The 25,900-nt window shown below is 44.3% G+C and overlaps 1 protein-coding gene and 1 pseudogene across 4 annotated transcripts in view; one reads left to right on the forward strand and one right to left on the reverse strand.

Moving 5' to 3' along the window:
- The window catches only part of DYNC1LI1 (dynein cytoplasmic 1 light intermediate chain 1), a 37,075-nt gene extending 12,903 nt beyond the window's left edge, over positions 1–24,172 (reverse strand). For all 4 annotated transcript variants that reach the window (XR_015745751.1, XM_026686577.2, XM_087946070.1 and 1 more), the window contains exons 1-4: positions 23,977–24,172; positions 23,604–23,677; positions 6,676–6,792; positions 3,177–3,407 (exon numbers count right to left, since the gene is read on the reverse strand). Coding sequence is in view for 3 of the 4 variants with exons in the window: in XM_026686577.2 (XP_026542362.1) it covers positions 3,177–3,407; positions 6,676–6,792; positions 23,604–23,677; positions 23,977–24,134 (580 nt within the window). In the remaining variant the exon portion in view is untranslated. The remainder of the gene's footprint in view (positions 1–3,176; positions 3,408–6,675; positions 6,793–23,603; positions 23,678–23,976) is intronic.
- On the forward strand, positions 12,882–22,146 carry LOC148128862 (uncharacterized; annotated as a pseudogene).
- Positions 24,173–25,900: the final 1,728 nt, after the last annotated feature.

Genomic DNA, 25,900 nt, shown 5'->3' on the forward strand with positions numbered 1-25,900 from the left:
GGCTGCAATACTTCCCCACCCCAGTCATGACAGCAATTTGGACACATGGTAACTTGCTCACCTTTATGGTGTTCTGTGATGTCCCCTATGACCATATTGAGATTTTTTTACATTCTTTGCTTATTTCTAATTGTTGGTTTCTGGCAAAAATGCCCAATGGGTAAAATGGATTTGTTTAACAATCACGGCATTCACTTAATGACTGCATTATTTGCTTAACAACTGTTGCAAAAAATGCTGAAAAAATTGGGTCAAGTTATTGTGATGTCTCAACATATGACCACAACAATTTAAAATTTAACTCCAGGCTCAATTATGGTCATAAGTTGAGGACTACCTGTACTGGTGATGAAGATCAGAAATCACATATTTAAATATTTCTTTTCTTTAAAAAAATTTCTTTTTCTTTTAATTTCCTTTTTCTTTCTTTGAGCTTTTTATTCTTTCTATTTTTCTTTTTGAGTTTAGTTTGTATTTACTTTTATTATTATAAAATTGTTCAGTTAAAATTATTAAGAAAAACAAATTTTTCAAAGTATTCATAGCCCTAATTAAAATTAAACATTAATTTTAAGAGAAATGAGCAGTTAAGAAATATGGGGTATAAATAAATAAATGATCTACAGAAGAGAGAAGTAGACTTTTGAATTGAATTGAAGGATCTTGTCTATTGCTTAGAAAAACCCCATAATCCAAAAAGTTATCTACTATCCTATAACTCGTAGATTAGGCATAACCTGCACATTCAAGTCCAAAATCACTCTCTAGGACTATCTTAAAATAGGCCAAGCTTCTATCACTCATTGGGTCATTAGCATCGCTAATAATTTATAACCTAAACATCTGAAGAGCACCAAATTATTGGTTCTTGGTTTGCAGCACATCAAAGCTGATTAGTAAAATAAGATACCACACCATCTTCTTTATAGTTAAGAAGTTGTTTAGATTAAAAATATAAGATACCACACTATTTTCTTTATAGTTAAGAAGTTCTTGTTTATATACTGTTCAAAAAAATAAAGGGAACACTTAAACAACACAATGTAACTCCAAGTCAATCACACTTCTGTGAAACCAAACTGTCCACTTAGGTAGCAATACTGATTGACAATCAATTTCACATGCTGTTGTGCAAATGGAATAGACAACAGGTAGAAAGCATAGGCAGTTAGCAAGACATCCCCAATAAAGGAGTGGTTCTGCAGGTGGTGACCACAGACCACATCTCAGTTCCTATGCTTTCTGGCTGATGGTTTGGTTACTTTTGAATGCTGGCGGTGCTTTCACTCTAGTGGTAGCATGAGACGGAGTCTACAACCCACACAAGTGGCTCAGGTAGTACAGCTCATCCAGGATGGCACATCAATGTGAGCTGTGGCAAGAAGGTTTGCTGTGTCAGTCAGCGTAGTGTCCAGAGCATGGGGGCGCTATCAGGAAACAGGCAAGTACATCAGGAGACGTGGAAGAGGCCGTAGGAGGGCAACAACCCAGCATCAGGACCGCTACCTCCGCCTTTGTGCAAGGAGGGACAGGAGGAGCACTGCCAGAGCCCTGCAAAATGACCTCCAGCAGGCCACAAATGTGCATGTGGCTGCTCGAACGGTCAGAAACAGACTCCATGAGGGTGGTATGAGGGCCCGATGTCCACAGGTGGGGGTTGTGCTTACAGCCCAACACCATGCAGGATGTTTGGCATTTGCCAGAGAACACCAAGATTGGCAAATTCGCCACTGGCGCCCTGTGCTCTTCACAGATGAAAGCAGGTTCACACTGAGCACGTGACAGACGTGACAGGGTCTGGAGACGCCGTGGAGAATGTTCTGCTGCCTGCAACATCCTCCAGCATGACCAGTTTGGCAGTGGGTCAGTAATGGTGTGGGGTGGCATTTTTTTAGGGGGCCGCACAGCCCTCCATATGCTCGCCAGAGGTAGCCTGACTGTCATTAGGTACCGAGATGAGATCCTCAGACCCCTTGTGAGACCATATGTTGGTGTGGTTGGTCCTGAGTTCCTCCTAATGCAAGACAATGCTAGACCTCATGTGGCTGGAGTGTGCCAGCAGTTCCTGCAAGACGAAGGCATTGATGCTATGGACTGGCCTACCCGCTCCCCAGACCTGAATCCAATTGAGCACATCTGGGACATCATGTCTCGCTCCACATTGTACCACAGACTGTCCAGGAGTTGGGGGATGCTTTAGTCTAGGTGTGGGAGGAGATCCCTCAGGAGACCATCCACCACCTCATCAGGAGCATGCCCAGGCGTTGTAGGGAGGTCATACAGGCACGTGGAGGCCACACACACTACTGAGCCTCATTTTGACTTGTTTTAAAGACATTACATCAAAGTTGGATCAGCCTGTAGTGTTTTTTTCCACTTTAATTTTGAGTGTAACTCCAAATCCAGACCTCCATGGGTTGCTAAATTTTATTTCCATTGATAATTTTTGTGTGATTTTGTTGTCAGCACATTCAACTATGTAATGAACAAAGTATTTAATAAGAATATTTCATTCATCCAGATCTAGGATGTCTTATTTTTGTGTTCCCTTTATTTTTTTGAGCAGTGTATTAAAAATAGGATTTAGTGGATATAACTCACATCTCTGAGTAACAATGAGTCCATCAATTATGGAGCAGGCTGTTAATATCAGAAGTATATTTTGATGTTTATTTTCAGATATTTTGACCCAATTGCCAAATGATCATTTTAGAAGACACAGGTGAAATAAACATGAATTTAAAGATATTTTTTTTAAAAAAATCTATTAGTGTATTTTGAACAGACACACTGATTCTATACCTTTATAATGAAAAGAACTATTTCAAGAATTTTAAATTGTTTTTCTATTTCTAGAAAAGACTATAAAAATAGCCTGGTATCTTTTACAGTTGTAGAGAAAATATTAATAAGGTTGCTATAAAATATTAAAAATACTTAATTTTAAATTAGAAGATAAGATTTATATTGCCTCTTAAGATAAGGTCTCTTCCAATTAATTTTTAGCATAAAAATGGATTGTTGATCTAAAGTCACCATTAGATTTGGTTTAATAGAGAAGACTGATAGTTATAATAGCTAATATCTTCAGAATGGAAAAATATGCCTTTATAATTAAGATAAAGCTATAGATAATTTCCCAACATGTATTAAATACATGTTTCTGTAATACTTACCTTTTTGCTCCATTTCTTTCATTTCTTCAGGAGGAATTTTTAATTTGTCAATATGTTCTCTTACAACACTTGCCCACTTTTGTAATGAATCTAAAGCAGTCCATGGTTTAGACATATCTACTACCAGCATAATTAAAGTATCCTTTAGAGAGGTGGCTTCTATTGCAAATTTGAGCAGGCCTTTATGGTACAGATCACCATCCAAAATCCATACATTGCATCTTGTCTGATCTAGAAAAAAAGCAAGTCAAATAGCTCATTAATATAAATGAAAAGAATAAATCATAGATCTATACAGCACAATTATGATTACATTGAATTTTAGTAGCAAATGTTTTCTAAAAAATTATTTATTTATTTATTTAGCATATGTCAAATACAAATGTTCAAATGTGGTTCAAATGTTAATGTCCAGTCCACCCAGCCATTCAAGGTCAGGGTGGTCTATGTTGAGAAAAATCAGACATTGGACCAATATAAGCTCTTGATGGACATTCGGATACAATGTGATGGATATTTTGTCGAGCAGCACCACAGTCACACTGAGGGGTATGAAACAAGACCCCACTTAAACAATGAGTCCTGGCAGACACCATGTTGGGTACAGATCCTGTTCCGAGTTGACCAATGCTGGCGAGGAAGATCGAAACCCGGCACCTTTTGTGTAGGGTCAACTCAGTAACTGCCTGTATCTGGCCGTTCAGCAGCCCATTTGCTTTTCTCTGTGTGTTCCTCTGTGTCAAAGTTGTTAGACAGTTGTTGAGCGAGTGCCAGAGAGGGCTTCCTGGATTTAAGCCTGCCAATTGATAGATGAGGAAGATCAGCATGCACAGGAAGAAGTAGGTTTTCTCATTATTTTTGTTTTATTTGTTACCATGTATTTAGAGAGCCTGGAGTTCTACAAAGATGTCTGACTAGAAATTGTCGTTAACTGCCAATTCTTCAATGTAATCTGGCTGCCAATTGTTGCTAGTTTTTTGGTTCACACTACCATGCTATTCAGGGTGTACCACGAGGAGGCAAACTAGCATGAAACCCCTAAAAAAATTTATTATGAAAGAAAACATGGTAGCACCTTTCATTAAAAATAAAGTCTGAATTCTTATCTGGTTAAATATATTTTGAGTAGCTGGAACTAAAAACTTCATTATGATGCACAATGAAATAGTTTTTGTTTTCAATTGTATCTGCGAAACGTCCGGTGAATTTTGACACTGGCCATGTTTTAAGACAAAAAAACAGACAAAAACAGGAAAAAAGGGAACAAAATAAAAGCTAGTAAGAAATATTGGGTTTGAGGGAAATGACACACTTTAATGTAAAGTTCAGTATCAAAGTGAAACAGTTGGGAAAATAATTAGAAATGATGGGCAACATGATGCAGAGAGAGTAGAAAAAAAGTAGCAAGTAGCAGTCAATAAAGATAATGAAAATTTCTTATCTTGCATAGTTACTCTCAATTAATCACCACGTTTTCTATAGTGTAAACCATTCTTTCAAAATTCCTGCCCACCTGGTCTTCCGGTTTCTGGTGTGCATGCGCGCACAAAAACCAGCTGGCTAGTGTGCATGCGCGCACCGGAAACCAGAAGAGTGCTGAAGAAGCGCCCCCCAGCCCGTCATAGGGAACAAGCCAGCGCAGCCGCCCCCACCACTTCTGCCAAGGGAACGCAACTACTTCCCAGTCGGTGCACCTCGTACCCCAGTGCCTGAGAGATGTTCCTCCCAAAACAAACGCATAAAAAGGATAAAAAGGAAATCAACACCCACCCGTCATCTCAGCCATATGCGCAATGGGGATGCCCAGGAGACGGCCGCATGCCCTCTGTTGCTAAGCCACCAAAGACTTGGTCGGGGCCAGGAAGAGTGCAGCCCCCCGCTCACGCCACTTCTGGAGGGTGAGGGATAGGAGCAACTGGCTGGCTGCCAGTCACTCCCCACTGGCGTGTCAGGTCCTCGGTGGTGTCTCCATGCGCAAGAAGCTGTGCTCTCATCCGGCCCTCCAGTGGCAGTGTGAGAACCACCATCGCCCCCTGCCCCTGACAGTGGCAGGAGCCAGCCAGGTGCTCTGGATTGCGGACAAACCCTGCTTTTCAATGCACAGTTCAGGCATCCCTCACTTGACAAACCAGAGCGGGAGCGCTCCGAGCCTGCCAGTCAAGAGTTCCCCAAAGTCCTAGCTCCGGCAGAGAGGCGAGGTCCTGACAAGCCCAAATGCAAACCTGAAGCCCTTCAGGGAACACAGGAGCCCTGGCAACTTCACTGCCACCGACCGAGCCCAGCTGCTAAGTATGCTGTGGAGTTACTGGCTTAGCGGCGGATGGTGGCCCCCCAGTTCAGCCGGCAGGCTCGGCACTCTCCCCTGGCTGGGCGGCTCAGTTCTTTCCCCAGTGACAGAATGGCCCAGTGGCTGCTCGGCTTCCTGGGGTTGTCAGGCGGTGTGGATCAATCCAGCCTCCTTTGCCTGTTTCAGCTCAGTCCAGGGCGCAGGAGGGAGCGTAAGGAGCTTTGGGAGGGGTGGAGGGATGTGCTCGGATTAACCCATGGGGCACCAACAGTGCACCTTGGAGCAGCGGCAAGGTATGCATGTTCACCTTTCCACCCAGAGCCACGTGCTGGGTGGTCAGCCGAGGGCGAGGGGTGGTGGTGGTTCCCGCACTCCCTCTTCTGGCTGGGATGCTGGAGGAAGAGGCCCTACTGTCAGGGAGTCAAGCTGCCCCAGGAGGGCTGGCCAGTCACTCCTGCTGCCGCTGCTCTTCTGTTGCGCCTGAACCGGACGCTCATCGGTGCTGCAGACTGGATTTCCGGGGCCGCGCAAGAAGCCCGCTTGGGAAGGGAGGGAGGGAAGCCCTGGCCTGCCCCTCCAGGTCGACAGGTCTACTCCTCTAGGACATCTTCACATCTTTGGGCACGTGAGCCGTCACCTGTTGCTCTTCTGGGTTCCGACGCGCACATGCGCCTCGGCCAGCTGGTCTTTGCACACACATGTGCGCCAGAAACTGAAAGACTAGATGGCTGCAAGGCATGCGCATGCTGGAAACTGAAAGATCATCTTCCCAGCGCGCAAAAGACCAGCTGACCGATGCACCGGGACCCAGATGAGCAACAGGCGATGGCTCCATATGCCCGAAGAGATGGTTCTGCGTGCCACTTCCAGCACGTGTGCCATAGGTTCGCCATCATTGATATATATGAAATATACTAAGGCAGTGGTCCCCAATGTTTACCGCTGGGCAGCCTGGAGAGGGGGAAGGGAAGTGGCTCATACAAGTTGAGCTCCACGTGCGCATACAGGCTGGTCTGCCATAGCTAAGTTGATATCTGTGCATATGTGGTGGGCAGTGCGGCTAAACAGGTCAAAGCTCAGTGGTGGGCCTTGGCCTGGGGGTTGGGGACCCCGTACTACTAGTTGTTGATTAATAAAGATGACACACATTTTAAAATACTGCAATGTGCCCTAACTAACAACGTATCATATTCATGTCTCAACTGTACTTACCATCTCTATCTTCATCATGAACATTTAGGTACAGATATTCCATTCCTCTTCCTTTCTTATATTCTTCAATTCCCTGAAGTTTTCCAATTAAGCTAGTTTTACCTGCTCCATCTTCACCTAGATTTAAAAAAACCCAATTAGCATTTATTTAAAGGACTAACACATACTTTGCAAGAATTTACCGAAGCATAGCAGCTTTCTATAGAAAAAATAAAGAGCTTTTATATGTTAGATATTAACAACGATCAAATGTATTTTTATATATATTAGAGCCAATTTCATGAAATGTAAAATAATAGCAATAACAATACTTTATGAAAGTTGTATGCTGCCCCTTTGGGCAGCTCATCACAATCAAAAATATAAGAAATAAAGACAAAAGATAGAAAACAAGAAGAAATGAAGAGTCTCACTGTCCCTTAATGATGGTCTTCACAGCTCTTCTAAACAACTGTTGAATGGGGCCACCCAGATCTTAAGTGGAACCTTTTTCTAGAACAGGGGTGGGCAAACTACGGCCCGCGGGCCACATCCGGCCCGTTGGTCTGTCCAATGCGGCCCGCCCCTGAAAAAAAATCACTGCCATTGGTCTGTCCAATCCGGCCTGCCCCTGAAAAAAAATCGCTGGGCGATTGCCCTGTGCCGCGTGGCCCCAAAGCTGCAAAACAGTGCGGAGCGATCTAGGGTAGGAAAGAAAAGAAATTTGCAAAGGCCTCGGCTGGGAGTTCGAAATCACCTTCGAGTGCGACCTCTCCGAAGGTGAGTCCCCGCCGATCCCCTTTTTTTTCTGGGGCTTCCAGGCTTAAACTTTGCAAAGGCAAAGCTTGCAGGCTGGAGCGCCTTCCCGCCGAGGAGCAGGAAGGATTCCACCCGGTGGGCGGGCGGGCTGCTTAAACTCTGCTCGGGTGGCACTTTAAAAGCCTGCTCCCAGCGCCCGAGCAACTTCCCAGCAACTTTCGGCTTCCTTTAACTTCGCGGGCGCCGCGCCTGGCCCTGAGCCGCGCGGCAGAGGGGAAGCCCGGTGGGCAGGCAGGCTGCTTGGAGGAGGCGACCCGCGCGTGCTCCGGCAGCAGCAACAGACAGTTTTGCCCGGCTCCGCTGAGGTGTCCGGCTGGGGCTGTCAGGAGTTGCTACCGCCCGGCGCAGCTCCGTGCGGCTCCAGTCCCGCGTTGCCTTGGGAAGGAAAAGGCAAAACCAGGAGCCGCTGAGCCTGAGCCTCCAGTGCCGCTGCTCCGCTTGCAAAAGCACCACCGCGGCTCTTCCTTTTGCCTTCCCTTCCCGAGGCAACGCGGACTGGAGCCGCGCTGAGCCGCGCCGGCGGTAGCAACTCCTGACTCAGGGGGCCTCCGAGGGGAGGGGAAGGAGGAGAAGGGGGGGAAGGGTGGGGGCGATTCCCAAAAAATCATGTGCTGACCCTGCCCGTCTTGTCAAATTTTAAAAGTCAATGCGGCCCCCGAGCCAAAAAGTTTGCCCACCCCTGTTCTAGAAGGTAAACATGACATAGAGAAGGTGTGCTTCCAATGATATTATTTCATTGACTGGAGAATGCCAGTCTTGCAGGGTTGAAAAAATTGGATAGATATTATGGAAGGCAGGGAACCAGTGGTGGAATTCAATTTTTTTTACTGTGGGCGTGGCTTATTTGGTGGCCATGGCTTGGTGGCCATGTGACTTGGTGGGTGTAGCTTGGTGGTCATTGACTGGGTGGTCATGGCTTGGTGGTCATGTGACTGGGTGGCATGCTTGGTAGTCATGTGACTGGGTGGGCGTGGACAACTCAACGTCACTCACATCAAGGGGTGCCTCACCTGGCCCCTCCCCTCCCAGCCATTCCTTGTCACCCAGCCTCAACTTATCTATAGTTCTGTAAAAATGTTGTTCACCTTTTTTGACTTTATTATTTGCATACTATAGATGTACTTTCATGGACCACTGAAAGGAGGAAATGGCTCACATGCTTTACTCAAGAGTGTAATAGACAACAGGCTTTTAAGGGGCTGCCACAAAGAAAGGGGGATAATGTATTTTCCAAAGAAGCAGAATGCAAACAAGAAGTAATGGATGGAAACTGAACAGAGAGGAGCAACCTAAAACTAAGGAGAAACTTCCTGACAATGAGAACAATTAACCAGTGGAACTGCCTATCTCCAGAAGATCTGGGTGCTCAATCACTGGAAGTTGTTAAGAAAAGACTGGCCAGCCATTTCTCTGAAATGGTATAGGGTTCACCCCAAGGTCCCTTCTAAGTATTATTCTGACACCTTTCGCAGGATTTCTACTCAAAGTTTTACATCCTCAGTTTTCTTGCCTGAGCTGGGGTTTGGACTAGAAGACCTCCAAGGTCCCTTTCAACTCTTGTTAAACACATGTGCATTTATACTCTGGACTATTGACATTGAATGCATGTAAACCCTGAAAAATATGTGGTAGCCCTGGGCAAAAGAAAGGCAGAAAAATCACTCTAGGTGTAGGGACAGTGTAAAATATTAACACATGATAAATAATAGAATAATTAAAAATAATAGCACAGAGTTTTCTCTTGCTCTGTCTTCGTATTTTTTTCTTTCTCTTTCTCTCTGTCTTCGTATTTTTTTCTTTACTCTTTCTCTTTCTTACTTTGTCTCTCTCTCTCTCTCTCTCTCTCTCTCTCACACACACACACACACACACACACACACACACACAGAGCACTTTTGTAGCTTAACAAACATGCACCTTTAAATTTCTCCAAGGCTGGAGTGAAACCCCCGTCAGACCGCACTCCTTCTCACTCTAGGCACTTTAACTCACGAGGGGAAAGCAATACTTGCAGCGTCCATAATCCATGGAGAACTTTAAAGGACCTCCTTCAAAATTCATTTCTGTTAAGTTGCAAAAGTGCTCCAGAACTGGATTCACCCCCACCCCGTCAGCCTGCTCTCCCTCGCATTCTAGGCACTTTTAACTCAAGGAGTTCCGGTTTGCAGCGCTTCGGCGGCAGGCAGGAATCCACGATCGTACGTGGTTTCTGCCTGGGCTCGCCGCTGGAGTGCCCCGATCCAGCCGGCTTTGGGGCTAAGCCACCCCATAGAGATGGTGAAGACAGGGGAGACCTGGCAGGGTCGAGGGGAGCCTCACTGGCTAAACTCCCTTTTCCGAAGGCGGTAAGAGCGGCGGTCAGAAATGGCCGCCTCAAAGAAGCACTCAGCTGGAAAAGAAAGTGCAGGAGGAAGTTAAGAAGTGAAAGTTTTGGCTGACCGGGATAAGAAGCAACAACCAAGGTATCCTGGAATTTAAATTTTTAAAAAAGATACATCGTTCCCAAGGAAGATTCGGAAGCAGTGAATGAAAGTGAAAAGGGAAAGTTTTTTTCTTCTTCACTCTCCTTCCTAACGTTGACAGCGAACAGAAATGAATGAGAAATTGGAAAAACCCGCTTTGGCATCAATAGGTAATTAAACTGGATAATTAAATGTCAAGGGGATAATAAGGATTTCTGAAGACTAAAAAAAAAAAAAATTTCTTGCTGTAAGTGGGAAGGGAGAGGAAAAGAATAAGAGTAGGATTCGGAAGGAGGAGACTGCCTAGAATTTAAAAGAATCTGTTTAAATCCTAACAGGACTTCTAAAAGATACATTTTAACTGGAATTTTGTAACTAAATAGTAACCCCAGGAAGAGAAAGTGAAAAAAGAAGAAAGTGTCAAAAGAAACAGTTTGTGTGTATCTGGATCGCTTGGTGACTTTGGGACTTTTGGAAATTATATTTGAATGACTAAAAACACTTGGGTGGTTGTTTGAAAAAAAATTTTTTTTACAATGGCATCACTTGTGGATGAACTGAAAATGGAATTTAAAAAATACAAAGAAGAGGAACAAGAAGGGAAGGACTCTCTTGGCTCTCTTTTTCAATTCTTAGAAATGGCTATCTGTACCTACGAGAAACTGCAAGAAAGAATTGCGCAACAAGAGGATTGGGACAAAGAAGAAGCCATCTTTAACAAACAAGTAACTTTACTTGGGGAAGAAAGGGGAAAGGAGGGAAAGAAAATGGAGACTTTAAGATCTAAAAAAACAACCAAAAAAGGGAAAAATAAGGTGAAAAGTGGATATAATGTTAGAAAGCAACAGAAAGGGGGAATACAGAAGAGGGAAATGGAGGTGGAGAGACAAGGGGGTAAAAAGGGCAGAGAAAAGAAGCAAGGGAGGAAGGAAGGGAAGAGAAACTTCAAAGGTGTGGAGCAAGATGTAAAGAAACAGGACTTATTTAGAGATAATGGGTAAAACTTAACTGAAAAAGTGATTCTGCAAAGGTACATAAGATTGTATTGTTATATTTGTATTAGAAATAATGTTAGAAAATTGGAAACAACATGTGATTAAAAAGTGGGATAAAATATTCAGTGTAATTCAGTGAAACTTTTGTGAACAAAAGAAAGGAAATGAAATAAATGAGAGAATTGAATTAGGAAGGAATGGGAACATTTTAATGACACAATGTTTTAAAATACAAGTGAAGTGGGGGGGAAATAATTATGGAAAGTTTATAAGTGTTCCCACAGAAGTATGATACTTATTTAAAAAGTAATGTGTAAAATGTTTAAGATTTAAATGAATATTAATATTAATGATAGATTTGAATTGGTATGGATTGTTGTTTTAATTTTATTATATATTTATAATTTTTTCTCTTTTTAAAATATAGTGTGTAACTTTAGAATGTACTGAGCAGAATCCAAATGGAAGTTATGTATTATACTAAGTGTTATTTTAGGGGAAAGAGATAAAGGCGTCATACTCCAATCAGTGATTACAGGAGAAATTTTGTTTAATGAGAAAAGATAATAGACAGCTGGAAACAGGACAGACAAATTATATAAGTATAATGATTTGAACTGAGATGAGATAAATAAAATAAAACTAAGAAAGTTAAAAGAGGGGAGAAGCTATATAGAAAATGTAGAATGGTAATAAGATATGGAATGGTATATAAAATGAGCATGAATTTGAATTTGTGTCTGTACGAAGAGATGTAACCCGGGATCAAGCTGCTTTCAAAAAAGATGTTTTATGTTTTTATGTTTTATGTTTTGTTTGTGTTTGTTTTTGAAAATCAATAAAATTTGTTAAAAAAAAAACTCACGAGGGGAAAGCGATACTTGAAGCGTCCATGGGGAATCCTTGGAGAACCTTAAAGCAGGGGTCGCTAATATGAATTTTGACTGATGTGGCTTGCTGACATTGGCGGGAGGGAGGAGAGAGAGAAAGCTGAACTCACCTTGGAGGGCTGGTGATTCTCCTTCTATCCATTCATCCATCCAAAAGGTCTGTCTGTCTGTCTGCCTTCCTGCCTGTCTTTCTGTCTACCTACCTACCTATCTACCAATATAGATCTATCTATCTATCTATCTATCTATCTATCTATCTATCTATCTATCTATCTATCTATCTATCCGTTGTGGTTTAGCGGCCTGGCTCTGGGGGCAACTGGGCCATGCAAGTGGCAGGCTAGGGCATACAGGTGCGGCTCCACTCATGCAAAAGAGGAGGGAAGCCTTTGAGGTACAGTCTTGGCTCCTTCAGGCTTCTCCATGCCAAAACCTTTTGCAAAAGGATGGAAGACCTGAAACAGCACGAGATTACTCCCTCGAAGCCTTTTGTCCATTTGCAAAACCTTTTAGCACAGAGGTGCTTTAGGTACACAATCTCATACTCCTTTAGACTCACTGAGGCTTCCTGACGCTCCAAAAGTGAATTGGCTATCCTGCACAGGCAGGTAAAGTGGCGTTGGTGCTTACCTGATATGCCCATTCTCTGTGAGCTGTGAAGAGCATTCAGGCATGGGAGGTGCTTCTGTCTCTCGTCTGATAAGCTGAGCTGAATTCTGAGGGCACACCTCCTTGGGGCTCCTCCTTAGTGTCCCCAGTTTTGGTGAAGCCAAAGTGATAAGTTCACCATCTTTCTCCTTCACCTTTGCCCTGTAGACTTGGCCAGAATTAGAACCACACCAGATGGACTCTGGGTGGGGCTGGATGCTCTTCACAGCTCACAGAGAATAGGTGTATCAGGTAAACATCCAGGAATGGGACATACCAAAGCTTGGCATGTCCTATGGGAGGGTCTCCATCTGGTTTGGAGTCCCCCCCCTTGTTACATGTGGACCCGTTGCAACACCCGTCTGCTGAAGGCTGCTTCAGTGGAAGCAAAAATGTCCTGTTTATAGTGCCTTATGAAAGGCGATGGTGAAGCCCATGTTGCCGCCCTACAGATCTCCTCGATCAACGCTTGGGTCATCCAAGCAGCTGATATTGCAGCACTCCTGGTTGAGTGTGGTGTAATACCTGTAGGTACGGACAATGACTGAGTCTCATAAGTCTTTGTAATAGTGGCTCGAAGCCACCTGCCAACTGTTGATGATGTGACTTTTCTTCCTTGAGTGGCTGGTTGAAAGGAGACGAAGAGTGCCTCCATCTTCCAAGGAGGCAGTCCTGTCTATGTAGATTTGGAGTGCATGTCGTACATCCAATAGATGCCATTGCCACTCTAGACCTTGAGATGGTCTAGGACAGAAGTTGAGGAGTATCAACTCCTGTGCTCTGTGGAAGGCCGAATTAATTTTGGGAATGAAGGCTGGATCTAAATGAAGGACGACTCTGTCAGAATGGAAAATGCAGAGGTTTTGTCTCACTGACATAGCGGCTAGCTCAGAAATTTGTCTTGAGGATGTTATCGCTACTAAGAACACCACTTTGTATGTAAATAGGTGGAGACTCGTGGTTCTCAGAGGCTCAAAAGGTTGTTTTGTGAGTGTTGTGAGAACCTTGTTTAGATCTCAGGTGGGGTATCTATGGACCACTGGAGGTCTTAAATTAGTGACCCCATGGAGAAAACTGCCTATTCTTGGGTGATGAGCGATGGATCTTAAGTCACCACAGGTAATGACCAAGGCTAGTGCCGCCACCTGTCTACATAAAGTGTTTGGTGATAAGTCTTTTGTCTAAGCCTTCCTGGAGAAAGTCCAGTATTTGCACCACCGATGGAGAGGTGGGGTCTATTTTCACCTTGTCACACCATCTGCAGAAGATGTTCCAGGTGGCATTGTATATACAGTTCATGGAAGGACATCTGGCCACTTGGATCATAGAGATAATTTATTGGAGAGCTTCTCACCTTTCAGACATTTCCACTCAAGCACCATATGGCTAGGTGCAGCCATTGTGGGTCCGGATGTTGAATTGGACCCTGCGTGAGCAAGACTTTGTTCAGCAGGATTCTCCATGGATCTGTTATCGATAAATCCCTGAGGATCTGTGAACCACAGACATCTTGGGCATGTGCCCAAGGTGCCACCAACAATAATTCTGCTTTTTCTTCTAGAAGCTTCTGGACCATCTTGGGAATCAGTGGAAGGGGAGGGAAGGCATACAGGAGACCTCAAGGCCAGCGACAGCTTAGAGCGTTGACTCCCTCCACTCTTATGTTGGAAATCTGGAAATGAACCTTGGAAGCTGTGTGTTGAGTGGTGAGGCAAAGAAGTTTATAATCAGTTGGCCGAACAGATGTGAAAACTCCTGGAACAGTCTCAGGTGCAGGCGCTACTCAGAATGGTCGACAGTGGCCCTGTTCAACCAGTCTGCCTAAATGTTGGACTGTCCCGAGATGTGTTCCGCTTTGATGGATATCAAATTCCTCTCTGCCCAGAGACAGTCTCTGTCTCTCTCATTAGCGATCTTGAATGGGTGCCCCCCTGCCTGTTTATATGGCCCTTTGTCACCACGTTGTTGGTTAGGATGAGGACATGTTGTCCCTGGATCAGTGGTAGAAATTTGTGGAGGGCCAGATGGACTGCCCTCAATTCCAGCCAGTTTATGCTGCAGGCCTGTTCTGTCGTGGACCAGCGACCCTTAGCTGTAAAGGACTGACAGTGTGCCCCCAATCCAAATAGACTTGTGTCTGTTGTGGTAGTCTGTCTGTGAGGGTCCTTGAAAAGACAGCCCTTGTTGATGTTTGTTGTGGTCCACCAGTGAAGTGATATGAGGACCTCTGACAGAACTGTGATCTTGGACATGGCATTGCTCCTTCCTGACCATTAATATGGGAGCAGAAACCATTGAAAGGTTCTGGCGTAAACCCGAGCCCAGGGAACAATAGAAATGTATGAGATCATTTTTCTTAATAGTTTGGATAATTGGGCCAAGGGTACTCATTTAGAGAGTTCTAATCTCTTTTGACAACCTCTTTTGACCACTGCCTAATGCTATTCTGCCTGTCTGGTGATAGTGATTCCTTCCCAGCCACTGTATCAAAGATGGCTCCCAAGTGCAAGAGACGAGTCGATGGTGTCAAGTGAGACTTGGCTCAATTTATTGAAAATCCATGCTGTTGGAGAGCCTGTAGTGTGACTGAGTATCTAGATCAGCCTGCTGGCTGGACGATGACAAAATTAATATGTCATCGAGATAGCACTGTAACCGAACTGGCTTATTCCTAAGATGGCCTGCTAATGCCGCCAGAACCTTTGTAAAGGTCTGGGGGTCTGAGGCCAGGCCAAATGGAAGAGCTATATACTCAAATTGGTGGTTATTATAACAGAATCTCAGGAATCTGCTATGTGTGGATCTGATAGGAATATATAAGTACACCTCTGTTAAGTCTATTGACATTAATACATCTCCTTGTCTGATACTGAGAAGGATTGATTGCAAGGAGCTCATCTTAAATCTTCTGTAAACCAGGAAGCGATTCAGACATTTTAAGTCTAGAATTGTTCTTCATCCCCCCCAAACTCTTTGGGACCACAAAGAGATGTGAATAAAATCCTTGCCGTTGTTGATCCAACAAGACAGTTTGGATTGCGCAGATCTCCAGCAAATGCTGAATTGCAGTCTCCATTAAGAGTCCTTTTGGTAGGGTCCTTTGAGACAGGGCACATCATAAAAAAATTTGGGGATGTGGAGAGGAATTCTAGAGAGAGGCCTGATCTTATGGTTTCTCTGACCCAGGCATCTGATGTAATGGATTCCTATTGATCTGCGAAACCGTGCTCTTATAGGAGAGTCGGGAATGATTTTACTTGGGCCGATAAATGAACTTGTTTCCTGTCCCATGAAAGGACCTTTTGCTTTGCTCCCCTCCTATTTCTGTCCCCGAAGTCAGATCTTTCTGCCTGCTGTCCTTGTCTATACCCAAAGGGGGCCAAAATGTGTTCCACTTTGATGGATATAAAATTCCTCTCTGCCCAGCAGCACAGTCTCTGTCTCTATCATAAGCAATCTTGAATGGGCTTTTGTGATCTGTTGGAATATGATCCTTGATAGAAGGGACGAAAAGAACCCCCCCAAAAGGACTGGGAAGGTCTACTGTCAGGCTTGCGAAAAAGAAAGAGAATCTTTTTCTTATTTTGAGATTCCACCAGGAACAGGGCAGATCCAAACAGTTTGTCCCCTTCCAAGGGGGCGGATGCCAGCTTCCATTATGTTTGGTGTCCGCTTGCCAATGTGAGAGCCAGAGTAGGTGTCATGGCATGCTATGGCTCTTGATGAGAATTTTACCATATTAAAGGTTGCATCTGCAGAGAATTCTGCAGCTGCCATTACTTTGGCTATGTCCTGATACGCCCTGGTATTTGATGAGGGAATGGAATCTTTCAGGTGACGGAGCCACCTTAAGGAAGATCTGGTAAAGAATGAAGTGGCTGTAGCTGCCCTGATAGCCCATGCACCTACTAAGTGAGCCCTCCAAAGAGCTAATTCTGCTCTCTTGTCCTCTGGTTTGAGAGTTTCTTCTGCTTCACTAGGTATAACAGAAGGAGAGGCTAGAGCTACTACTGGTTCATCTATGAGGAAATTGTTGGAAACCTAAGGAAACCTTCCTTAGAACTGAAGCTTCTATTATTCAGTACAGACTAAGGTAGCTGATGGCAGAAAGATAGATCTCTGAGTGAATCTGTGATTCTGTGAGCAACTTCAATCTGCCTGCCTGCTTTGCCTGATTTTGGGTAAAAGTTGTTCTTTTTTATAAAAAAAATCAATATTTACATAAATATTTATAATATTTACATACAAGCAACGCCCAGCCAGTTACATGACCACGAAGCCACACTGACAAATTAGGCCACACCCACAGAACTGGTTAAGAAATTTGAATCCTACCCCTGCCTCTGTGTGTTTGTGTGTGTGAGAGAGAGAGGGGGGGAGAGGGAGAGAGGTTAGATCAGATCTCTCTCTCTCTCTCTCTCTCCCTCTCTCCCTGCCTCCCACAAACGTCAGCCAGCCACTGTCAGTCAAAATTCATATTAGTGGTCCCCGGGATTTAAAATTATGATTTTGGTAGTCTCTGAGGTCCAAAAGGTTGGTGACTAATGACCTGGAGTAGTATATCTGTTTCAAACAATTCCAATAAAACTGGAGAAAAAATATTGTGAAGATCTTAATAGAATAATACTAAAATATATACGGCAAGGGAAAAAAGCAAGAATTAACTTTAAAATGTTGCAAGATACAAGAACTAGAGGAGGGTTTGATTACCTAATTGGGAACTATATTACCAAGCTGCGGTGTTAACATGGATGAAAGAATGGATTGTACTGAGGTATACAAGGTTATTGACTCTGGAGAGTCATTATTTGCAACTGGGTTGGCATGCTTTCTTTTGGTATGGGAAAAGTAAGATACATGGTTACTTTCAAAGACAGTATATAAGAAATGCTTTATTGTTAATATGGGAGAAAATTAGAGAACAACATTATTTGAAGATTCCTGTTTGGAAGCGCTTATACATCCAATTATTATTAATATGGAAAATATTGTTAGATATAAAGATATTTTGAATGAAAAAGGTGAGCTCAAAATGAAACAAGAATTAGGGATTGATATGGTTTGGTACTCATATATTTGGTACTCAAATACAGTCTAAATATGAAAAAGATGTTAAAGCAGAAGGCTTTTATAAAGAACTGTCATAAATGGATAAAATACTAATAGGAACAAAGAAAAATTGATTTAAAAATTGTACAATTACCTACTGGGTATCAAATTGGAAGAAGAACAAGTGAAGGAGACAATAACTTGGGCAAAAAGAAATTGGCTATGCTATAGAATTAGATAAATGGCAGAAACTGTGGGACAGAAACTATAAACAATGTCAACAGCATCCCCTTTTTAAAGAAGAGTGTTGGGGATGGAATGGTCCTCAGGGAAGGCAGAGGAGGGTGTCCTATTTCAGTGGTGTCGGGTAACAGGAGATATGGGAGACAAGGGAGACAAGGGAGAGGGCAGGCATGGGGAATGCGACCTTGATGTTTAGTACTGATCTCATGTTCTGCCCCATTGCACTCACCTCATTTTCCTGGTCAGCAGATCTGTGGTGGCCCTGGTCTTAGGCGGCTACTTTTAAATATGAGATCAGCTGCAATAAGGCTAGCCTTATTGCCGATTTGATCCTTGAGGAGAAGGCTGATCTGGCTTCTATAACTGAGACCTGGCTGGGCCCAGAGGGAGATGTTCCTCTTGTAGAAATGTGCCCAGTGGGTTATCGAGCATGGCTCTAGTCTAGACCTCAGGGCTGGGGAGGAGGTGTGGCTGTTGTTATCAGAGAATCTCTAGTAGCTTCCAGACGCACTGTTCAGCAAGTCCCCAGCTGTGAGACCCTTTTTCTTAGATTGGGCTCAAGGGATCAGATGGGATTGCTGCTGCTATACCAGCCTCCCTACCTGGGCTCCTGGACCTCGCCACAGGGCTGGTGGTGGAATTTCCCAGGCTTATAGTTCTGGGGGATTTCAACCTGCCTTCTCTGGGGTCAGGGTCGGAGGTAGCCCAAGATTTCATAGAAACCATGACTTCCATGGGCCTGTCCCAGATTATCCAGAGCCTGACTAGTAATAGTGGTCACACTCCTGATTTGGTGTTCTTGTTAGAGCAGTGTCTATGTGATCTGGAATTGGTAGGCCTGTCCTTGGACCCCTTGTTATGGTCAGATCAGTCTGATGGCAATGAGTTTCTCAAAAGTTGCATCCCCCCGCAGGGAGGCAGGACCAATTGGTCCGCCCCGTCAACTAATGCAGGGGTCCCCAACCGCCGGTCCGCAGCTCACCGGAAGCACTTTTTCATCAAAAAAAGATGGCGGCGCCAGCGCTTCTGGTGAGCTTTTCCGGCAGAAAGCCATTTCTACCCGAAAAAGCTCACCGAGCGCTGGCGTCGCCATCTTTTGGACGAAAAGTGCTTCCTTTGAGGTCACCGGAAGCACTTTTTCGTCAAAAAAGATGGCGGCGCCAGTTGATGCCGGTACCGGGCAGCGGCGCCCAGCTGATACCGGTACCGGGCCGCTGTGTCAAAAAGGTTGGGGATCCCTGAACTAATGGACCCAGATGGGTTCCAGAAGGACTTAGGGGTTATAACTGCAAATCTATTATGCAGTCCAGCCGAGCTCTTAGTCGCTGTTTGGAATAGGAAGGTGACTAAGGCTCTGGATAGGATTGCACTCTTGTGACCTCTCCTCACCCGTAGACCTCTCTGTGCCCTGTGGTATACAGAGGAACTGAGAGGGATGAAACGCATGAGGAGACATCTAGAGCAGGGGTCCCCAACCACCGGTCCGGGGACCGGTACCGTCCGCTGAACAACTCCTACAGGGCACAGGGCTTGCTGGCGCCGCCATCTTTTTCATGAAAAAGTGCTTCCAGTGAGCTTTTCCGGGTAGAAAGCTCACCGGAAGCACGTTTTCATCAAAAAAAGATGGCAGCGCCAGCGCTTCCGGTGAGCTTTTCCGGGTAGAAAGCTCACCGGAAGCACTTTTTCATCAAAAAAAGATGGCAGCGCCCAGCTGATGCCGGTACCGGGCCGCGGCGCCCAGCTGATGCCGGTACCGGGCCGCGGAGTCAAAAAGGTTGGGGATCACTGATCTAGAGTGCAGCTGGCAGAAGACAGGAGATGAACCCGATCATGCTGCTACTAAGGCCTACCTTGTGGCAATTCGTGAGATGAAGTGTAAATACTTCACACTAATTGCGTCTGCAGATAATCGCCCAGTGACCCTCTTTAGGGTGAGCAGTTTCCTCCTAGGGAAGGAAGAGATTGAGGTCCACCTGAAGGGGTGCGCAGAGGAATTTGCAGATTTTCTGGAAGCAGATTTTCTGGAAGACAACATCGCTCAACTTCGTTCCTAGTTAGATGCCGGTGTGATTGCTGATCCGGTGGAAGCTCCTGTGGCAGGTTCTTGCCCTGTTATTGGGGAACGGTTTGAGCCTGTTGCCCCTGAGGAAGTGGACAGGATCCTAGGGAGTATGCGCGCAAGCACCTGTGTTTTAGACCCATGTCCCTCCTGGCTTGTGAAAGCTTCCCAGGAGGTGACAGATTGATGGACTCTGGCAGTGATTAATGCTTCTCTATAGGAGGGGACGGTGCCCCAGCACTTTAAGGAGGCTGAGGTCCACCCTCTTCTTAAGAAACCATCGCTGGACTCCACCCGGTTGGATAATTTCTGACCTGTCCCCAATCTTCCCTTTTTTGGGAAGGTTGTTGAGAAGGTGGTTGTGCAGCAGCTCCAGACGTTTCTGGATAAAATGGATTATCTCGATCCCTACCAGTCAGGATTCAGGCCTGGATCTGGGACAGAAACAGCATTCGTCGCACTTTTGGATGATCTCTGATGGGAGCGGGATGGGAGTGGTACATCCATCCTTACTCTACTTGACCTCTCAACGGCTTTTGATACCATTGACCATGGGATTTTCCTGGGGCGGCTTCAGGGGATGGTAGTGGGAGGCCTTGTGCTGTCCTGGTTCACTTCCTTCCTCTGCGGCCACTCTCAGTCAGTATTGATAGGAGGGGAGAGATCCAGCCCTTGCCCACTACTTTATGCGGTTCTGCAGGGCTCCGTACTCTCTCCGCTCCTGTTCAACATTTATATGAAGCTGCTGGGTGAGATCATCTGTCACCATGGACTGAGGTATCACCAATATGCTGATGATACTCAGCTGTATGTCTCAGCCTGTGGTGAGTTAAGTGTTGCTATGTCCTCCCTCTCTCAGTGCCTGAAGGCTGTTAGGGGCTGGATGGGGAGCAACGGGTTGAAACTAAACCCTTGCAAGACCGAGTGGCTCTGGGTTTGGGGTTCGTTGGCTCAGGGAGAATTACATTTAGTCTTGGATGGGGTGGCACTACCTCAAACTGACCCCGTGCGTAATCTAGGGGTTTTCCTGGACTCACAACTCCTGTTTGAAGAGCAGGTGGTGGTCGTGACCAGGAGGGCCTTTGCACAATTGTGGGTTGTGCACCAGTTACGCCCTTTCCTGGATCAGCGATCCCTACTCACAGTCACTCATGCCCTGGTCACTTCCCGTCTTGATTATTGCAATGCGCTCTACATGAGGCTGCCCTTGAAGAGTATCCGAAGCTCCAGTTGGTGCAAAATGCAGCAGCCCGCATGGTTTTGTGCAGACCCCAGTGTGCACATGTGTCACCTCTCCTGCAGGCTGCATTGGTTGCTGATTTGTTTCCAGGTGCAATTCAAGATGTTGGTTATCACCTCTAAAGCCCTTCATGGCTTGTGTCCAGATTATCTGAGGGAACGTCTCTTGCCAGTCACATCTATCTGACCCCATTAGAGCGAGGAGGCAGGGAATGTTGCAGGTCCCACCCCTGAGGGAGATACACCTGGTGGGACCCAGAAGAAGGGCCTTCTCCGTGGTGGCTCCCTCTCTCTGGAATATCATTCCCCCCGAGATTAGAATTGCCCCCCACTTTAGCAGTTTTCCAAAAGGCACTGAAGACCTGGTTTTGCGGCCTAGGGAACCCAGAGAGGGTTGGAGCTCATCAAATGGCTAATGTGATCTGCTGTCATTGGGGCGGGGGTGGGTAGGAGTTGGTGTTTTTTTGTTTTATTGTTTTTCTCAAATTTTGTTCTATTGTACTTTACTAATTTATTTGATTCTTTTTGTTAGCTTTTGTTGTTTTTTGTTTGTTTTAAATATGGTTTTACATTGTGTAAGCCGCCTCGAGTTGCCATGGGCCAATAGGCGGCAATATAAATTAAATAAATATAAAGAAAACCTGTATGTTTTATAGGTGGCATTTTGCACCGGCAAGATTGGCAAAGATGTTTAAAGATAAATCAGCTAAGTGTTAGAAATGCCATCAGACACCCGAAACATATTATCATATGTGGTGGACATGCGTAGAAGCCACATAGTACATTGCTACTTTTATTTCTATAAATAATTCAATATGATGAAACATAGGTACTCCTTCTCCTCCTATTTTCCCTACAACAACAAACCTGTGAGATGAGGTGAGAAAGAGGGACTGGTCCAAAGTCACCCATCCAGTTTTTATGCTGAAGGTAGAATTAGAACTATAGTCTTCTGGTTTCTGGTGCCTTAATCACTAAAGTTCTTTTTTATGGGAAAATAAACCCAGTAGTCTATTTAGTTATGATAATAACTAAAAGCATAACTTCCACTCATATGCTAAAATAGTTTACCCATCATGCCTCAATAACATATTTAATATAATACAGCAATGGAGGCAAAATTATAGACTCTTGAGATTTTGGACTAAACAATAAAATACATTATTTTAATGTTACTATTTCATTAAACAATAGAGATATTTTAACATTACCCAACTTTCACATCCAATAAATGGCCACAGAATGTATTCACATGTATAGTATTCTACATTACAACAGATTAATAACTAGAAATAATTAGCCCACCTTGGTGAAGTTCAAAAGGTAAGCAACATCAGATCTGACCAATACAGACAGTCCTTAACTTCCATGAGTTCTGTAACTGATCCTGGAATTTATAGCCCTAAGCTGGTCATTAAATGGGTCACCATGTGACACTGCCCGATTTTATAACATTTGTGGCAGTTGTTATGCAAACAGTTTTTAGCAAGCACTATGATGGTTAAAAGATCACCAAGTAAACCTAGTTTCTGGCAAAAAAATCCCTGTAATAGACAGCAGGACTCTGCAAACAACTATAAATGCAGGCCTGTTGCCAAGCATCCAAAATGTTATTAGAGGCAGATAAATCTTTGAGAGAACTTTGAATCCAAGTTGTAAATAGTCCTTGGTAAGGTCCATCATAACTTTGAATATTTCTCAAGCAACCTATCAAGTTGAGAACTATCTATAAATATATCAGAACCTATATGGTGATATATGCTGAATGCCAGATTGGGAAATAATTTTAAAAAGTCACATCCACATGATTGCCAAATTAATTTGAACATTATCTAGTAATTAGAAGCCCAAGTGATCTATGTCATACCTCTTTATGGTAGATATTTTTATCATTTCTACAACTTAAATGAACTAATCTACAAACTATCGAAAGGTAACCCAGAAAGGGCTTACATATTCTTGATATCCAAGTTTGTATTTCAAGAAACAGGTTTACTGCATCAAAATAGAAAACTTCCATCGGTAAATAACACGAATTGTTCTAAGACTTTATGAGGCTCACTATGTCCCAGGGCATAACTGCTCGTTCAAATAAATCTTGAAAACCTCAAATATCAGTTACTATCAAGCAGTTCAGCTATTTGATTTTTATTAAATAGCAAAAAGTTTGTGAATAACCACATCTAACAGACAAAAGCATTAAAGCATAACGTAAATAAATAATCATGACAGGTCTGAGACAAATACATAAAGATTTTTTGCTCAGCTTCCCAGTTAAGACATATATGAAGACCATAAAATGAAGTGTTGACATTTTATTTCATATATACTATTGTTTAAGGAAGACAAACATGCTCTGGTGATGCATTTTGCGTTTAACACAATATCTGCTCTATCTTGTGAGGGGCCGAGGATGAGACCTCTCTCCCTTCGACACAAGCGGCGCTCTAATAGAAGCGTGAATTGGTCCAGCCCCCTGATGAATAAGGAAAGAGAATAATCAAAGAGAAGAATAAGCAGGAAATAGAAGAAAGGGACCACTCACCCAACAGCACGACGTTTTTCCCAGAAGGCAGTTTTGATCGGGAACGAGTGGACACCTCGCTGAGAATGCAGGACCTGCCGCGAAACAAGGAGAGCCGTAAGGAAGGGCAAAGCCCGGGAAGAAAAGGATCCACTCCTGTCACGGCGCGACAGCAGTGCTGGGCGAAGGATGCGGGAGGAAAGACAGATCTTTCCTGGGGCAGAGCACAAGGGATCAGGACGACGGTAATATAGCGGAGGAGTCTCACGGCGAGGCCCCCAGCCCGCCCAAAAAGGAGCCTGTGAGGATGAGCGACGCAGGGGCAGTTGCTGGGCGATCGAGAAGAGAGGAGCTATCTGGAGCCGGCGAGGAAGAGGGAGACGGGTTCAATTACCAGAGATTATGTCCATCGTCCTCGTCCACCTCGGCGCGTGTGTCTACACCGCTGCTGTTCGTTGTGCCGAGGGCGGCGGCGGGTGGCCCGTAGCCCAAGTTCATCCCTGCCGAAGAGGAACGAAAGTAGCCGGCCCGGCCTCCTACCACCGCCGCCATTTTCGCTGCCCGCACGCACACTCTCACCACCAGAGAAAGGCGGAGACGCGCCTGGATCCCTCTCCTGCCGCTCTATGGAAATAGTCCTTACTGCCGCCGTCACCTGTTTCTTCAATGAGGGGCAGAGAGCCACCAGAGCGAACGGCAACAGGAGGCTCAACAGCGTGGCTAAAAACCCGGATGTTGAGGGCCGAGGCACGAGGAAGGGAGGGCTCCCTAGCGCTTGCAATGCGCTGTCTTCCTTGGCGACTCAATTCTCACTGTCGCCTCGGTCTGTCTAGTCTCTATCCTTTTCACGGGCCGTAGGTATTATATAAAATTATTATAAAAGGAGCCTCTCTTGGAGTGCAGTACTGCAAGCTACTTCTGCAGCCAGCTGCCTACAATTAGGCAGTTCAAATCCCACCAGGCTCTAGGCTGACTCAGCCTTCCATCCTTCCGAGATGGGTAAAACGAGGACCCAAATAGTTGGGGGCAATATGCTGACTCTGTAAATCGCTTAGAGAGGGCTGTAAGCACTATAAAGTCTAAGTGCTATTGCTATGTATGGATGACGAAAAGCAAAATACTCTATTACGGTGATAAACTCTCACCCCACCCACCGCCACTCATTACCAGCCACTCATTACTTGGCAGGTCAGCTGAGCCAACTGAAGTCGGTAAAGGGAGAGAACATGAATCGCGCTTTTCAACTACGTTGCTGCAAGCGAATTCTTTGGTAGCCAATTATTAAAAACGTGCTTCAAAAAGAAATCTGTTCAGGTCGTAATTGTCAGTTGCAGCATCTGGCCTTAAAAAGGAAGTATGTTACACCTGACATAAAACATTTAATAGGTGATTAAGACGGTACTATTTTTATGAACGGAAGTAAAAGAAAAGTCTTTCAAATTCATCTCTACTCTTAGCGGTTTAATGCAACAATTACCACGTGGCTTTCTTGGCAGCAGTGGCTTGCCTTACTAGAATGCAATAAGTGTACAGTATACAATTTGAATCTATGTTTTCATATGGATTTTGCTGCAAGCAAACAATTTCCCGAAAATGTCTTTGAAATGGAAGAATTTATCTTAGGTAAGAATAAATGGCAGATAAAGTTTTCTGTCTATAATCTCTTGGTTGAAGCTGGGTTTAAACTCAGGAGGGTCTTTCATCAAAAATGCACATTTTTGTTTTTAAAGTGTTATGCAATTGCTACTAATTGCATAAGACTAATTTTGTAACCTACTTGTCAAGTAAACTCCATTTTTTGGTGTTACTTCTCAACAGACATAAAAAACATTGCATTGAGAAATATTTATCTGGAAATATATCTCATAAAATCATTCCTTTGGCCTGATATCTGATATGCAGATAGTCCTCAATGTACAACCATTCATTTAGTAAGCATTTGCAATTAAACTGAAAAAGTGACATTGCTGCTTTTCTGACTGATGACCATTACAGCATCACATCATCAAAATTTGGATACTTGACCACTGGCCCATATTTATGACAGTTGCAGTTCCCAGGGTCATGTGGTCATTTTTTAGATGAGCAAAGTCAATTGGGAAGCCAGATTCACTTGAAGAGCCCCCTCCCCAGATAGAAGAAGAAACCATGAGGCAGCAAATAATCCAAAAACAATACAAATAAATAACTGATTACACAAGGGCCCTGTCTTGCTCATTGGCAGAACTCACACCTCAAGCAAGCTCAAGTGTAAACACATGAGATAAACCTAACTACAAAAAATGCAATTAGCACTAGAATATAGCAAAAGAGCAAAC

This window comes from Notechis scutatus, chromosome Z (genome assembly GCF_049901735.1).
Source record: "Notechis scutatus isolate UNSWTSFEM ecotype Mainland chromosome Z, rNotScu1.2, whole genome shotgun sequence".
NCBI classification, from domain to species: Eukaryota; Metazoa; Chordata; class Lepidosauria; order Squamata; family Elapidae; genus Notechis; species Notechis scutatus.